The following is a 17,674-nucleotide window of genomic DNA, read 5'->3' on the forward strand; positions in this document are numbered from 1 at the left end:
GGGTGAGGTACCAGTGGGCAACTCATGCCTGTGGAAGTATAACCCAGCAAGGAATCAACACCTGTAGATGGGGAGGAAAAAAACTAGCAGAAATCTTACATAAGTAATAAACATTAAATACATCCAATTGGAGGGGTTATTCTGCACAAATACAGCCTTGTTAATTCAACAGATTAAAATTTGTTGAAATACTCAAACAAGAATTTTTAAAATTGAGAATTCTCTTCCCCTTCGAAAGAAATCCATCTGGCTAAAAAAAATTCACAAAAAAATCCAACTACTACACAAGTATTATTTCTAACGGTCAAATTTTTCAACCATATAGTTGCGACACACACAGCTTCCGAGAACAGAGCAAACGACCCATGACTGCCACATAAAGGTCCTTCCCCAGATATTATAACGGTCTTTTTTAGCAACAGCATATTGCACACCATATTGGTTAATCTTATTTTCCTTTAAAGTCTGCTTTTACAATCAGAACACAATAGATCACAGCAACCTACTTCTACACTGCAGTTCTTGGATTTGTATTCCACATTTGCTTCACCCAAGAACATAAAGCGTGGAATGAGATAAAGCCTTTCAGACCATCATGCCTGCTCCTTCCACAGACCATGTACAATAACCTGCTCTGTCATGGATTATACGCAACCCATTTAAATCACCAAGTTCCAAAACCTTTCTCCTGGCCTCCTAAACATAAAAAAAATCAAGCACAACAAAAATCCAGGCCATTACAAGCACAAAGCTTTAAAATGTTTACCTTCGGGAATACTGAACGTCTCTTTTGCAGACGGTGTCACTTGCAAAGACAGTCTTTCCACTTTTTTCTTTTCCCTTTTTCCCTCTACGATGGGACTTCTTTCCAATAATCCAACTGCAACATTAAAAACAGTATTCCTGTAAATAAGATTTGGCTTCAAACTCTTAAAATCAGTAGTACTGATTTGCATTTTACCCCTCTCCTCCTCCTCCTCTTCACTCTCCAATTTTTCATCTTTTTCTTCTACTTTTGTGGAAGGCTTGTCCGGCTTATTTCTCCTCTTTGTTCCTTCAGCCTTGCCCCCTCTCTCAAGTGTAGCCATCTTTGAATCTGCTTCTGCTGACATAGTAGAATGTCTATCAATACAGAGGAAATGAACATCAGCTCATGGGAAGCTGGCTTTAGTATATTTACAAAATGTATCTGGAATGCATCATGATCTGCTTAAATTATGCAGCTCTAAGCATACTAATGTATAAATAACAATATATGGAAAGAGAAAACGATATTATCAGGGGCCAGTGACCAGATCTGAACTGTGCAAAAGTCCACTAATAGTAAGAACTTAACAGAAAACACAAATAAGTTTACTGAAGATTCCACAATTAATGCACAATATACATATTAGAATTTTGCTGTTCACCAATATCACATTTTTGTATCAGTCAGAAATATATAAAATCACTCCTTTAATACTTCAACTTTTCAGTATGTCAGTCTTTTTTCTTATTCTTTCCAAGTTAGGAGGCAACTTAAATGCCTTGGATGACTTCTCAGGAGGCAAACTTCCATAGAAAAGGGAGCTCTCGTGACAAATTTTCCACCACTGGCTCATCCAAAATTTGCTCATCCAAAGATTGAAGCCAGTGTGTGGGATAAAAATTTAAATACATACATTAAGATAAAGTTTTAAATTTTGAGTCTCCCAAATTAGCAGTCAGCACACTACTGTTGCAGCTACTCGGGGCATCACACTTTCACACAAACAGATCGTTTTATTTTCTGGGCATTCACTAGGTAAATTTCCCCTATCCCAAAAAGAACATTCTTTTTTCCCCAAATTCCTTTTTCAAAAAAAATATAAAAAGGTTGCTAAAATCCCAATATGATACGGGACAAAGAACTTTCATTTGGCATCCACATTTTAAACTGACCAACTGCATCAGAATGGACATAAAGTTATCAGTTCTTGAGTTATGAAGCTAGGATCATTACACATACAAAACTACTAGTTTTAGTTTCAAAAAAATTTGCTGCTTCAACATTAGGAACATGGGAACAGGAGTAGGCCATTCAGCCTGTTCTGCCATTCAATTATATCACGGCTGATCTGTAACTTAACTTCATCTATCTGTCTTGGTTCCGTAAACCTTAATACCCTTACCTAATAAAAATCTATCAATCTCAGTTTTGAAATTTTCAACTGACCTGGCCCCAAAAGCTTACTGGGGGGGGGGGGGGGGGGGGGAAAGAGAAATAATTTTCTAGATTTCAACTACCCTTTGTGTGAAGAAGTGCTTCCTGACATCACCCCTGTACAGACTAGCTTTAATTTTAAGGTTATGCCCCCTTGTTCTGGACTCCCCCACCAGAGGAAATTATTGACATTCTTTACGGATCCAAATCCTCTGCACAAATTACCACCAGCAAGACTTTACAAACAATTTCTTCTGCCTGGACAGGTTGGGTGATTGGGCAGATGCAGTATAATGTGGATAAATGTGAGGTTATCCACTTTGGTGGCAAAAACAGGAAGGCAGATTATCTGAACGGCAATAGATTGGGAGAAGGGGGAAGTGCAACGAGACCTGCGTGTCCTTGTGCACCAGTCGCTGAAGGTAAGCATGCAGGTGCAGCAGGCAGTTAAGAAGGCAAATGGTATGTTGGCCTTCGTAGCGAGAGGATTAGAGTACAGGAACAAGGATGTCTTGCTGCAGTTATACAGGGCCTTGGCGAGACCACACCTTTTGTGTGCAGTTTTGGTCGCCTTATCTGAGGAAGGATGTTCTTGCCATGGAGGGAGTGCAGCAAAGATTCACCAGACTGATACCTGGGATGGCAGGAATGACGTATGAGGAGAGATTGGGTCGATTGGGTTTATACTCGCTGGAGTTTAGAAGAATGAGAGGGGATCTTGTGGAAATTATAAAATTCTAACAGGACTAGACAGACTAGATGCTGGAAGGATGTTCTCAATGGCGGGGGAGTCCAGAACCAGGGGTCACAGTCTAAAGATAAGGGGTAAGCCATTTAGGACAGAGATGAGGAGGAATTTCTTCACCCAGGGAGTGGTGAACCTGTGGAATTCTCTACCACAGAAGGCAGTTGAGGCCAATTCATTAAATATATTCAAGAAGGAGTTAGATATATTTCTTAAGGCTAAAGGGATCAAGGGATATGGGGAGAAGGCAGGGACGGGGTACTGAGTTTGGATGATCAGCCATGATCTCATTGAATGGCGGAGTAGGCTCGAGGGGCCGAATGGCCTACTCCTGCTCCTATCTTCTATGTTTCTATGTCTGTGAAACTCTCTCCAACACACAGCATTATCTGGAATCTCATCTCTTGTACAATATTTAAATACAAAATTCTCACTTACTGAATGATTTCTCACTGAACTAATGTTATTTGAACATGCATTAGGCAATGGGAAATCTGACTTGGCCACTTGCACTGCCATACAATTTCTGCAAAGTTTTCCATGCTCCCAGAGTCAATCCCTATATATCAAAACTAAAAAGCAAGGTTAAAATATTATTGGAGGCATTATTGCCACCGGCACTGTGAGCAGCAAACCAGAGAATTACCTCATTCTCTGCTCTTGGCTACCATTGTACCCAGAATGTGAACAAGGCCTTGCCATCCACAAGCTCCTCGTGAACAATTTCATTGATATCCTTGCAGACAAACGAGGTATACAAGTGGCCCTCATCAGTTCTTCTCCTTCAGACACCTTATGCTCTTCCAGCCTTCACCTAATTTAGAATTCTCATTTTACACCATGCCAATACCTTCCCTCTCTCTTCCCTTAGCTTCTGCACTGAATAACTATTATACTCGAGGATTTCAACGTACACCTCAAGGCCCCATTCCTCTGGTTTCACTAACTTCTGTCCTCTCTCAATTTCACCCTTCATATAAATTCCCACACCCATCTCTCATGGCCTCTCTAACTAAAGACAAAACCTCTCTAACTCAAAACAACTTGCATTTATATAGAGCTTTAGCGTTTAACAAAATTTGACATCAAGCCACAAAGAAATATTAGGAAAGAGGTAGGTTTTAAGGGGCATCTTAAAAGGAGGAGTAAAAAAGGTGGAGATGGTTAGGGATGGCATTCCAGAGCTTAGGGCCTAGGCAGCTGAAGGCAAGGCCGTCAATGGTGCAGCGATTAAAATCGGAGATGCACAAGAGGCCAGAATTGGAGAAGCGAAGAGCTCAGAGTGTTGTAGGGCTGGAAGAGGTTGCAGAGATAGGGAGGGACTAGGCTAGGGGTGGACAATTATTTGGGCTGGAGGGCCACTTAGCAAGTTTTGGTGAGCTGATGAGGGCCGCACACCAAGGTTCCCCATAAGGTGCGCAGATGTGCACGAATCACGAAGTCCTGCGCAGGCCACTCACCAGCTCCTGCCGCTGGAAGAGATTTTGCTTTCCCAAATTATTTGCCGAGAGCCCTCGACTCCTATTTTGAAATCTAGCAGCAATACCAACCAGTTACCAAATGGCAAAACTAGATATGTCTGGAGTGCATGATCCCACTACTTGTTCACTTTTTTTTTTTAAGTTCCTGTTATCATTGGAAAATATGTACTATTTTGGTGTACATTTTCTCAGAGCATGTAATTTTTTTTTACATTCTTTCCTTTTTGCAATTTTTCCTCCGTGTTTGCATGAGCGAACTTAATCAAGGGCTCCTCATTCTGCTATAAAACAAACACCAGAAACCCAAGCATGAAGCAGTTGGGCTTCTCCTTGTGTGCTAGAGTGAAAGTGAAAAAGAGCGAGAATGAGTGTGCATATTTGTTTTGGGGATTTATTATGATGGGATGGTCAGAATTGGTTGGTTAAACAAGCAATTGGGATAAAAGTGGATTTCATTTCTTATGTGACTGACTTTCAGAGTTGTACACCTCCATCAAGAGGCAAAAACAAAGATCCAGCAAGAAATACAGGAGATGCTGCTCCTATCAGGCAATGATGTCACCAGAAATACCTTTGTGCCCATGAAATCACTAGCATCAGATCTTTTTAAGATCGGGCTGGGGGGAATCACTTTTACGAGTTGATAAATTGAATTAAGTATTACTGTGTTCTCCCTGGCTGCAGTTCGGGTCTGTCTCTGACCCACAAGAAGTGAAAATGGAGAGACTAATATGCAGCTCAAGTTCTATTTCTGTCCTGTCCAGTGGGTCAGATAGAATGACTAGGAGGGTTAGGTACAGCCACCTCTGGACTAGGCCATGGAGGGATTTGAAAACAAGGAGGAGAAGTTTAAAATCGAGGCACTGCCAGACCAGGAGCCAATGTCGGTCTGCTAGCACAGGGGTGAGAGGTGAACAAGACTTGGTGCGAATTAGGATGCAGGCAGCAGATTTTCAGATTGGCTTAAGTTTATGTAAGGTGGAAAATGGGAGGCTGGCCAGGAGAGCATTGGAATAGTCAAGTCTACCGACAACAAAGACGTGGATGAGGGTTTCAGCAGATGAGCTGAGGCAGGGCAGAGTCTGGCAATGTTACGGAGGTGGAAGCAGGCAGTCTTGGTGATGGATTGGATATGTAGTCGGAAGCTCATCTTGGAGTCAAATACAACATCAAGGTTGCGAACAGTATGGTTCAACCTCAGGCAGTTGCCAGGGAGAAGGCTGGAGTCAGTGGCTGAGGAATGAAGTTTGCAGCAGGAGCCCAAGACAATGGTTTTGGTCTTTCCAATATTTTGTTGGAGGAAATTTCTGCTCATCCAGTACAGGATGCCAGACAAGCAGTGTGACAAATCGGAGATCTCATAAGAAATAGGAGCAGGAGTCATACGGGCCCTCGAGCCTGCTCTGCCATTCAATAAGATCATGGCTGATCTTCGACCTCAACTTCACTTTCCCGTCAGATCTCCATATCCCTTGATTCCCTTAGAGTCCAAAAATCTATCGATCTCAGCCTTGAATATACTCAACGACTGAGCATCCACAGCCCTCTGGGGCAGAGAATTGCAAAGATTCACAACCCCCGTCCAATATTCTTTTCTCCCCCCCCCCCACCCGACCCGACCCGCCGACCTGATTTGCGGGCCAGCTTAGTAGGAGTCAGCCGATATCCGGCTTTCCAGAGAAGCAGGAAGGGGAATGAAACACGGAACAGTCGCAAGAGGTAGCCTGAACTTTTAAAATTTATATTAAATACAAATTTCCCAGTCTTATAATACCTTCTGAAATCCGAAAAATTCTGAAAACCGAAACTCAGCTGGTCCCAAGGCTTTCGGATAAGGGATAGTGTACCTGTATATCCTTCCTTGGGTGTGGAGACCAAAACTGTGCACAGTACTCCAGGTGTGGTCTCACCAAAGACCTGTACAATTGCAGCAAGACTTCCTCATTCTTAAGCTCCAACCCCCTTGCAATAAAGACCAACATGCCATTTGCCTTCCTAATTGCTTGCTATACCTGCTTGTTAACTTTGTGTTTCGTGTAGGACACCCAAATCCCTCTGAACACCAACATTTAATAGTTTCTCACCACTAGCAACAGCCTGTCAACCTGAAAATGACCCATTTATTCCTGTTTTCTGTCCTTTAACCAATCTTCTATCTATATTACCACTAACTTATCTTGTGCAAAACCTTTCATGTGGCATCTTATCGAATGACTTGAAAATCCAGATATACTACATCCACTGGTTCCCCTTTATCTACCCTGCTAGTTACATCCTCAATAGATTTGCCAAACAATTTCCCTTTCATAAAACCATGTTGACTTTGCCTAATCATATGATTTTCTCAGTGCCCTGTTACCACTTCCTTAATAATGGATTCCAGCATTTTCCAGACAACTGATGTCAGGCTAACTGGCCTGTAGTTCCCAGTTTCCTCTCCCTCCTTTCTTGAATGGTGGTGTTACATTTACTATTCCAATCCACTGGGATAGTTTCAGAATCTAGGGAATGTTTTAAGATCCAACCAATGCATCCACTATCTCGGCAGCCGCCTATTTTAGAACCCTAGAATGTAGACAGTCAGGTCCAGGGGACTTGTCAGCTTTAATCTCATTAATTTCTCTAGTACTTTTTCTTTATCTCACTCTCATTAGACTCTTGGTTCCCCACTATTTCTCATGGATTTTGTGTCTTCTACTGTGAAGAGAAATACAAAGTTTGTGTTCAACGTCTCTGCCAATTCCTTATTCCCCATTATAATTTCTCCTGGCTCAGTCTCCAACGGACCCAAGTTTACTTATGCCAATCTCTTCCTTTTTACATACTTGTAGAAGCTTACAATCGGTTTTTATATCTCTTACTTATTTACTCTCATTCTATTTTCTCCCTCTATCACTTTTTTAGTCATCCTTTGCTAGTTTCTAAAACTCTCCAAATCCCCAGGCTTACTTCTCTTTTTGGCAACATTATAAGCCTCTTCTTTGAATCTAATACTATTCTTAACCTCTTTAGTTAGCCACGGATGAATCATTTTTCCATGGAGTTTTATTTCTTAATGGAATGTATGTTTGTTGAGAATTATGAAACAACATGAAAGGTTCTGACGAAAGGTCATCAACCTGAAACGTTAACTCGGTTTCTCTCTCCACAGATGCTGCCTGGCCTGTTGAGAATTTCCATCACTCTGTTTTTATTTCAGGTTTCCAGCATCCACAGTATTTTGCTTTTGCATTACAGCTTATAGGGAATGTTGGTCACCACGGACTTGACACCATAGCAACACCGTAGTTGCTTGAGCAGGACAGAGACTGGATATTCTGCAACAAGTGGCTCACCCACTGACTTCTCAAAGCATCGCCATGATCGAAAAAGTTCAAATCAGGAGCGTAATGGAATAATCACCTCGATAAGTGCAGCTGGACATCATCCACATAAAGCAGTTTGCTTGATCAGAGCTCCTGACACTGAACTCAATATCCACCCCTTCCACCACTGGCACACAATGGCTGCAGTATGCACCATCTACAGGAGGAACTGACTGCAGCAACTCACCGAGCTGACTTTGACAGCCCCTCCCAGTCCTATGAACCCTACCACTGAGAAGGACAAGAGTAGCAAGACACTTCAAGTTTCCCTCCAAGTTATAGAATATCCTGATTTAGAAATCAGGATTAGTAAGCATCATCATCACAAGGACTGAAGCACACAACCTTAAGCATGGCAAAAAATGTGGTCTTGCAGCATTGCCAATATCACACGAGCATATTGATGCGCTATCAATTACTCATAAAAGACTGAGAGTTAAGAGAGTAACTAAAGGCTTTTATTAACAAAAGAATGAAGGTCTGCCTCGAGTGGTCGACCGGTCCAGAAATACAAAGGGCTGGGGAGCAGTCACTCTTTATACTAGGACTTGTGGGAGGAGTCAGCCGAGGCATGTCCAGGCATGTACACAGTGGAATACAAACAGTGGTTTACCACATTCACCCCTTGTTTAAAATTGAGTCCGGCGGGGTGAAGTGTATTAAAAGTTAGTGTATTGGAGTCTCTCCGGAGGTCTTGTCTGCCGCTGTGATCGGCGTGGCGATGGCAGGGGTAGTGGAGCTTCCGGCGTCGAGTCCTGCGTGGGCTGTGGCACAGCGTGTCGTCCTCGTAGATGTCGAGCGGGTCGCGGGGCCCAGGCCTGCCGTCTGCTGGGGCTGGATATCGGATCGTGGGGGGGGGGGGGGGGGGGGGGGTGGTGGTAGTGAGTTACTGCGGCCCCCGAGGGTGCAAGGTCTCTTATGGAGACTGTGTCCTCCCGCCTGTCCGGGTATGCAATGTAAGCATACTGGGGGTTGGCGTGGAGGAGGTCGACCCTCTCGACCAGGGGGTCCGTTTTATGGGTCCTCACGTGCCTTCTCAGTAGGACCGGCCCTGGGGACGTCAGCCATGGCGGGGTGGTAGCGATGTCCCCGATGTGGACTTCCTTGGGAAGACAACATTTTCTCATGAGGGGTGGCGTTAGTGGCAGTGACCGAATAGAGTGGAGCGCATCGGGGAGCACATCCTGCCAGCGGGAGGTTGGAAGGGCCCTAGACTTTAAGGCTAGCAGGGCGGCCTTCCAAACTGTCGCATTTTCTCTTTCCACCTGTCCGTTCCCCCGGGGGTTGTAACTGGTGGTCCTGCTTGTGGCAATACCCCTAGTTAGCAGGTACTGACGGAGTTCGTCGCTCATAAACGATGAGCCCCGGTCGCTATGGATATAGCTGGGGAAACCGAACAGGGTGAAGAGGTCGTTCAGACATTTAATGACCGTGGCACTGGTCATGTCCGGGCAGGGGATGGCGAACGGGAAACGGGAGTACTCATCAATAATATTGAGGAAGTACACATTGCGGTCGGAGGAGGGGAGAGGCCCTTTAAAATCAACGCTCAGGCGCTCGAAGGGGCGAGTGGCTTTTATCAGGTGGGCCCTGTCTGGTCTATAAAAGTGCGGTTTGCACTCAGCGCAGGCTTGGCAGTTCCTGGTCATGGTCCTGACCTCCTCAATAGAGTAAGGCAGGTTGCGGGCCTTGATGAAGTGGAAGAACCTGGTGACCCCCGGGTGGCAGAGGTCATTGTGGAGGGCCCGCAGTCTATCGATCTGCGCGCTGGCGCAGGTGCCACGCGATAGCGCATCCGGGGGTTCATTGAGCTTCCCGGGCCGGTACAAGATCTCGTAATTGTAGGTGGAAAGTTCGATTCTCCACCTCAAGATCTTGTCATTTTTGATTTTGCCCCTCTGCTTGTTGTTAAACATGAAAGCAACTGAACGTTGGTCCGTGAGCAGGGTAAATCGTTTTCCGGCCAGGTAGTGCCTCCAATGATGCACAGCCTCCACAATCGCCTGGGCCTCCTTCTCAACAGCGGAGTGTCTGGTCTCCGGGCCTTGGAGGGTTCGTGAAAAGGCGGCCACGGGTCTCCCCGCCTGATTGAGGGTAGCGGCCAGGGCAAAGTCGGACGCGTCGCTTTCCACCTGGAAGGGGATGGATTCGTCCACTGTGTGCATGGTGGCTTTGGCAATGTCTTCCTTGATACGGTGGAAGGCTAAGCGGGCCTCTGCCGTCAAGGGAAAAGAGGTGGACTTGATCAGCGGATGGGCCTTGTCCGCATAGTAGGGGACCCACTGGGCATAATAGGAGAAAAACCCTAGGCACCTCTTCAGGGCCTTGAGGCAGTGGGAGTTCCATAAGGGGACGCATCCGGTCGGGGCCGATGACTCCGTGTTCCACAACACAGCCAAGGATGGTGAGGCGGTTTGTGCGGAATATGCACTTCTCCTTGTTATATGTCAGGTTCAGGAGTTGGGCGGTGCGGAGGAATTTTTCGAGGTTTGCGTCATGGTCCTGCAAGTCACGGCCGCAGATGGTCACATTGTCCAGATATGGGAAAGTGGCCTGCAACGCATTTTGATCTACCATCCGGTCCATCTCCCTTTGGAAGACGGAGACCCCGTTGGTGGCGCCAAAGGGAACCCTAAGGAAGTGGTAGAGGCGGCCGTTTGCCTCAAAGGCGGTATACTGGCGGTCCTCAGGGCGGATAGGGAGCTGGTGGTACGCTGATTTCAGGTCAATGGTCGAGAAGACGCGGTACTGCGCGATCTGGTTGACCATATCAGCTATGCGGGGGAGTGGGTAGGCGTCCAGCAGGGTGTAGCGATTTATTGTCTGGCTGTAGTCGATGACCAGGCGCTGCTTCTCGCCGGTCTTAACGACCACAACCTGGGCTCGCCAGGGGCTGGTGCTGCCCTCAATAATCCCTTCCTTCAGGAGCCGCTCCACTTCGGTTTTAATGAAAACCCTGTCCCCGGCACTGTATCGCCTGCTCTTTGTGGCGATGGGCTTACAGTCGGGGGTGAGGTTAGCAAACAGTGGGGGGGGGGGGGGTGACTCTGAGTGTGGAGAGGTTGCACCTGGTGCGCGGCGGGCAATTTGGGAGCTGCTGGCTGCGGACTGTGAGTGGGGGTAGGGGTCCACCGTACGCCATCGTAACACTTTTAAGGTGGCACTGAAAATCTAACCCCAGCAGGATGGCAGCGCAGAGGTCAGGCAGGACCAGAAGTTTAAAATGATCGTACACGGTCCCGTCTACTACGAAGTAGCCGCCGATGTCCGCCGACTGGGACTCGGAGGCCATAGAAATCCGCTGGTGCGCAGGCAGGACTGGGAGAGAGCAACGCCGCACCGTGTTGGGGTGGATGAAGCTCTCCGTGCTCCCAGAGTCAAAAAGGCAGATTGTATCGTGGCCATTTACCTTAATGTCCATTGTGGAACTGGCCAGTTGGTGCGGTCTCGCTTGGTCCAGTGTAACGGATGCCAGCGTAGGGGTCGGTGTGTCGCTGCGGGTATCAGATGAGGCGGTGTTGGGGGCCTGCTGCGTTCCGGCTGTCGTCCAAGATGGCGGCGTCCATGATCCCCATGTGGCTGGAGGCGTCCAAAATGGCTGCTGTACCAGTGGTTCGCACATGGCCAGGGAGGCCCAAGATGGCGGCCCGCATGGCCCACTCTGCTCCAACAGTCGCTGTCGGGTGTAATTGGATCTGTGGCCCGCTACAAAAGCGTCCCGGTTAAGTTCCTCTGTGTACACGGCGGCCTTTACATCCTTACAACCACAGGCCCGGCCAAGCACAGACAGTGCCTGAAGGTATTCCACGGTCGATTCCCCAGGTTGTTGTTTACGACTCCCCAAAAGGTGCCTGGCGTACACTTCGTTCACTGGGCGCGTGTACTGGTCCTTGAGGAGCTTGATAGCGTCCGCGTACGAGGTCGCGTCTTGGATGACCGAGTACACTCGGTGGTTCACTTTGGAGGTCAGGACATCCAGTTTGTCCTCGTCCGATTTGATTGCTGCGGAGGCGGTCAGGAATTTTTCTAAACACTTAAGCCAGTGAGTAAACTTGGTGGATGAGTCCGCCTCCCGATGATCTAAGTCCAGGCATGCTGGTGTGAGGATCTTCTCCATTATAAAAATTGTTAATAAAATTGATGCGCTATCAATTACTCATAAAAGACTGAGAATTAAGAGAGTAACTAAAGGCTTTTATTAACAAAAGAATGAAGGTCTGCCTCGAGTGGTCGACCGGTCCAGAAATACAAAGGGCTGGGGAGCAGTCACCTTTATACTAGGACTTGTGGGAGGAGTCAGCCGAGGCATGTCCAGGCATGTACACAGTGGAATACAAACAGTGGTTTACCACACATTTTGAAAAGAAAAAATTGTATTTGAATTTGCCTTCTTGTATCCATTTATTTTGTATGGTTTATATTATATTTTTAATAAGTTTATGGTTTCATTTTATTTTGGCAGTGGAACAGTGTACTTCAATTTCCTTTGATGGCTGAACTATTACAAATTGACTACCAAAGTCAGGCAAGATATACAGTTAAACATTAATAATTAGAAGTGATTCATCCTATTCACATACATTTTAAATGTGTGCCAGCTGATGGAAGCACTGCTGTGCATTGCTACTTTCTTGGGGCAAGGTCCAATCTCTTGGCAGAGAGTTTAAACAGCAGCAGGCACCATGGTCTTAAAATTGTACTCATCACTCAATCTGAGCTGTAGACAAGGGAGCACCAGCTAGGTGTGTACAGTACCAACTACATTTTACAAGGTCAGCCATGGCTCAGTGGTAGCACTCATCTCTGAGTCACAAGGTTGTGGATACAAGTCCCACTCCGGAGACCAGAGGACAAAATCTAGGCTGACACTCCAGTGCAGTATTGAGGGAGTGCTGTCTTTTGGATAAGACATTAAAATAGAGACCCTATCGGCCCTCTCAGGTGGACGCAAAAGATCGCATGGCATTTTTTGGGGGGAAAGAAAAGTTTTCCCGTGTCCTGGCCAATATTTATCATTCAACCAACATCACTAACACAGATTATCTGGCCAATATCACATTGCTGTTTGCAGTACCTTGCTATACACAAATTAGCTGCCACATTTCCTACATTGCAACAGTAACTACACTTTAAAAGTGCTTCATTGGCAGTAAAGCACTTTGGGACATCCTGAGGTCATGAAAGGTGCTATATAAATGCAAGTCTTTCTTTCTTTCAAAGCAGCATTAATCATTGGCCTTGCACTGTTGACAGAATGGAGTAAATGGTCAGTACTGGTCTACAATATGCCAGCGAGAAATAAAGCAAACATTGCACCATGTGCTCTCTTGGGTGGTGTGCATATCCCACTCCCAGTCATCTAGTCTTACAGTCTGAGTTTTAAAGAATAAATGTGTCACCTTTACTCAGCCAGTAGTGTCTGTGTCACTAGCTCCCTTCTAATTTTGTAACTTGCCAATTACATGACTGGTCCATACTAACTGTATATATGATCAAAAAGCCATCAGGAACTCCAATTACTTTGACAAAATATTTCAATAGTTAAGTCTAAACAAATTTAAGATGGGCATATGACATTATGGAAAGATGCCAATACCACCCCACAAAGAGAGAGAATAGCACAAGTAATTTATAAATCTTTACGGTCGCATCAGATAGTGTCACTTTCCTCGTACAAGATGTTATCGCGGTGATAGGTTGAATTATTTCCAAATTACTGTGCATAACCACATTTTATTGCACTCCCATAGTTTCAGTTTCTCTGCTTGTCCAACAACTGAAATGAAAACCCACAAAAAGCAGAAACAAGCAATGCTAAATTAAGGCAATGCAACTGAAACTTTCAAACAGTATGAAGGTTTTCACGAGAATCAATTCAGCTTTCTCTCTCCCTCTCAAAGCTACAGGTGGACTATCTTAGGTACTGAAGCTGGGGTCAGAATTATACTTGGGAATTAGGAAATTTGGTGTACTACTTTAACCCCACCTAGAAATAAAAAGCAGAAATGCCCCCATGAAGTCAGTTAGCACATACAGGAAACGTTGTGCTATCCGGCACTGACGGGACCGAGCTGTTGCTGTTCCCTCAAAACTGCCGGACACTCAAGCACTAATGTTGAAAGATACGGAAGCTTTCGAGTTCCGTATCTGTCAACAAACCCTATTGCTTACAGTCCAAGCGTCTCTGTAGCTTAGCAACAGCAGTCCTTGACTGTTGAGGAAAAAAGCAACGAGAAGAAAAAACCTAACGAAAACAGCTCCTGATTTTTGCCGGTGGCTTGAGCATTCCGGACAGTTAGCCTCCGGATAACACAAAGTTTCCTGTATTTGGAAGAGGTTAAATTGTGATGCTGTAATATGTTAAGGAACAGTTATAAAGAACCAAATTGTATTGTCTCAAACAGGAGCTTGTACCCAAGAAATGTGGTCATGCATGGTGAGGCAGAATTTGACTTTTTCCAATAATGCATCTTGCTGATTCTTGATAACCCTGCCTAACAATTATAATTTAACTAGCACAATATGCAGTTATGGTTCAAAAAAATGTTAGAACATGAGTCAGCTCAAGCATATTAAGTACACAATGAACTGAATTTCAGGCTTAGCCACAAGGAGTGAAAGGAGGTCAGTATGAACTGCAAAATGCCTGTTGCACTCTAGATGGCAGTACTCAAGAATTGAGTAGATCAACAACTACTTGCATTTATACAGCACCTTTAATGTAGTGAAACCTCCCAAAGTGCTTCACAGGAGCATCAATCAAAATCTGACACCAAGCCACATGAGATATTAGGGCAGAAGAGACAACAACAACTTGTATTTATAAAACGCCTTTAACGTAGTAAAATGTCCCACGGCGCTGCACATGGGTATTTTAAAAGAAGAAATTTGATACCGATCCACATAAGGATAAATTAAGGCAGGTGACCAAAAGCTTGGTCAAAGAGGTAGGTTTTAAGGAGCGTCTTAAAGGAGGAAAGAGAGGTAGCGAGGCGGAGAGGTTTAGACAGGGAATTCCAGAGCTTAGGGCCCAGGCAACAGAAGGCAGGGCCACCAAAGGTTGAGCGATTGTCATCAGGGATGCTCAAGAGGGCAGAATTAGAGGAGCGCAGATATCTCAGGGGGGGGGGGGGGTTTGTGGGGCTGAAGGAGATTACAGAGATAGGGAGGGGCGAGGCCACGGAGGGATTTGAAAACAAGGATGAGAATTTTGAAATTGAGGCTCTGCTTAACCGGGTGCCAATGTAGGTCAGCGAGCACAGGGGTGATGGGTGAACGGGACTTGGTGTGAGTTAGGACACGGGCAGCTGAGTTTTGGATGACCTCAAGTTTACGTAGGGTAGAATGTGGGAGGCCAGTCAGGTGTGCGTTGGAATAGTCAAGTCTAGAAGTAACAAAGGCATGGATGAGGGTTTCAGCAGCGGATAAGCTGAGGCAAGGGCGGAGACGGACGATGTTACAGAGGTGGACGTAGGCGGTCCTAGTTATGCTGCGGATGTGTGGTCGGAAGCTCAATTCAGGGTGAAATATGACACCAAGGTTGCAAACAGTGTGGTTCAGCCTCAAACAGATGTTAGGGAGAGGGATGGAGTCAGTGGCTAGGGAACGGAGTTTGTGACAGGGACCGAAAACAATGGCTTCGGTCTTCCCAATATTTAATTGGAGAAAATTTTTGCCCATCCAGAACTGTATGTCGGACAAGCAGTCTGACAATTTAGAGACCGTGGAGGGGTCGAGAGAAGAGGTAGTGAGGTAGAGCTGGGTGTCGTCAGCGTACATGTGGAAACTGATGTGTTTTCAGATAATGTCGCCAAGGGGCAACATGTAGATGAGAAATAGGAGGGGGCCAAGGATAGATCCTTGGGGGACACCAGAGGTAACAATACGGGAGCGGGAAGAGAAGCCATTGCAGGTGATTCTCTGGTTACGATTAGATAGACAAGAATGGAACCAGGCGAGTGCAGTCCCACCCAGCTGGACGATGGTGGAGAGGCATTGGAGAAGGATGGAGTGGTCAACCGTGCCAAAGGCTACAGACAAGTCAAGAAGGACGAGGAGGGATAGTTTACCTTTGTCACAGTCACAAAGGATGTTATTTGTGACTCTGATGAGAGCGGAGGTTCAGTGAGTATTTAAACTCACTTTCGCGGGCTTTTTTAGAGGCTTACCAATCTCACAGACCGGCGGCGGCGTTTCAGAGCCACGTCACGTTTGCAGGAGGAAGCAGCTGATTGAGTGAGTACTTATACTACTCTATAGTTTGACAGTTAAGGTTCATAGTTTATAAAGTTTAGACGGTCTTAATTTTGTGGTTATAGTTTCTAAGGTCTCTGTTGTGTATCAGGGAGTGCGAGTAACCAAAGGCTCTTGAGTATATCATTTAATTATAGTGTAATTAGTGGTACTGAATTGATTTAAATTAATTAAAGGGTAAGTCATGGCAGGACAGCTCAGCCCCGTGGCATGCTCCTCCTGCGCTATGTGGGAAATCAGGGACACTTCCTGTGTCCCTGACGACTATGTGTGCGGGAAGTGTATCCAGCTGCAGCTACTGGCAGTCCGCATTGCGGCGCTGGAGCTGCGAATGGATACATACTAGAGCATTCGCGATGCTGAGGATGTCGTGCATATCATGTTTAATCAGTTGGTCACACCGCAGGTAAAGGCTGCACAGGCAGGAAGGGAATGGGTGACCGCCAGGCAGAGTACAGGAAACTCTTTTTTTATCCGGCACCGATGGGACCGGCGTGGTGCCGGTTTATCAAAAAGTCCGGATTACAGAGAGGTATAGTAAAAGGTACGAGAGCCCTGTACACAGCAACAGACCCAGGCGTCCCTGTTGCTCAGCAACAGGTGCAGGGAACCCCGGCCACAAGTTCCAGGCATCCCTGTTGCTTAGCAACAGGTGCAGGAACCCCGACCACAAGATCCAGGCGTCCCTGTTGCTTAGCAACAGGTGCAGGAACCCCGGTTACACAGCCACAGATCCAGGAACGGCCACTAATATGAAGTAAAATTACCTGAACCTACTCCTGAATTTTGCCAGTTAACAGATTTCCGGTTATTTAGCTGCCGGTAAATCGAGAGTTTCCTGTAGTAGGCGCAAGCAGGTAGTGCAGGGGTCCCCTGTGGCCATCCCCCTCTCAAACAGATATACCGCTTTGGATATTGTTGGGGAGGATGGCTTATCGGGGGAAGGCAGCAGCAACCAACTTCCTGGCACCATGGGTGGTTCTGCTGCACGGGACGGGGGGAAAAAGAGCGGGAGAGCTATAGTGATAGGGGATTCTATTCTAAGGGGGAATAGATAGGCGTTTCTGCAGCCGCAAACGAGACTCCAGGATGGTATGTTGCCTCCCTTGTGCAAGGGTCAAGGATGTCTTGGAGCGGCTGCAGTGCATTCTGGAGGGAGAGGGTGAACAGCCAGTTGTCGTGGTGCATATAGGTACCAACGATATACAGTAGGTAAAAAACAGGATGAGGTCCTAAAAGCTGAATATAGGGAGTTAGGGGGTAAATTAAAAAATAGGACCTCAAAAAGGTAGTAATCTCATGATTGCCACCAGTGCCACGCGCTAGTCAGAGTAGAAATAGAAGGATATTTCAGATGAATACGTGGCTAGAAGAATGGTGCAAGGGGGAGGGATTCAAATTCCTGGGACATTGGAATCGGTTCTGGGGGAGGTGGGACCAGTGCAAACTGGACGATTTGCACCTGGGCAGGACCGGGACCGATGTCCGAGGGGGAGTGTTTGCTAGTGCTGTTGGGGAGGGTTTAAATTAAAATGGCAGGGGGTTGGGAACCTGTGCAGGGAGACAGAGGAAAGGGAAGCAAGGATAGAAGCAAAAGACAGGAAGGAGAAAAGCAAAAGTGGAAGTCAGAGGAATCAAGGCTGTAAAT

The 17,674-nt window shown here is 46.1% G+C and overlaps 1 protein-coding gene across 4 annotated transcripts in view; it reads right to left on the reverse strand.

Moving 5' to 3' along the window:
* dek (DEK proto-oncogene) overlaps nucleotides 1-17,674 on the reverse strand; it is a 66,650-nt gene that overhangs the window by 40,665 nt on the left and 8,311 nt on the right. For 2 of the 4 annotated variants that reach the window (XM_085988917.1, XM_085988914.1), the window contains exons 2-3: nucleotides 962-1,122; nucleotides 767-880 (exon numbers count right to left, since the gene is read on the reverse strand). In XM_085988917.1, coding sequence (XP_085845043.1) covers nucleotides 767-880; nucleotides 962-1,112 — 265 coding nt within the window. In that variant the 5' untranslated portion in view covers nucleotides 1,113-1,122. The remainder of the gene's footprint in view (nucleotides 1-766; nucleotides 881-961; nucleotides 1,123-17,674) is intronic. The other 2 variants (XM_085988915.1, XM_085988916.1) reach the window with 2 other exon arrangements.

This window comes from Somniosus microcephalus, chromosome 5, assembly GCF_052327205.1.
Source record: "Somniosus microcephalus isolate GS21.2 chromosome 5, FLI_Smic_1.0, whole genome shotgun sequence".
In the NCBI taxonomy this organism is placed as follows: domain Eukaryota; kingdom Metazoa; phylum Chordata; class Chondrichthyes; order Squaliformes; family Somniosidae; genus Somniosus; species Somniosus microcephalus.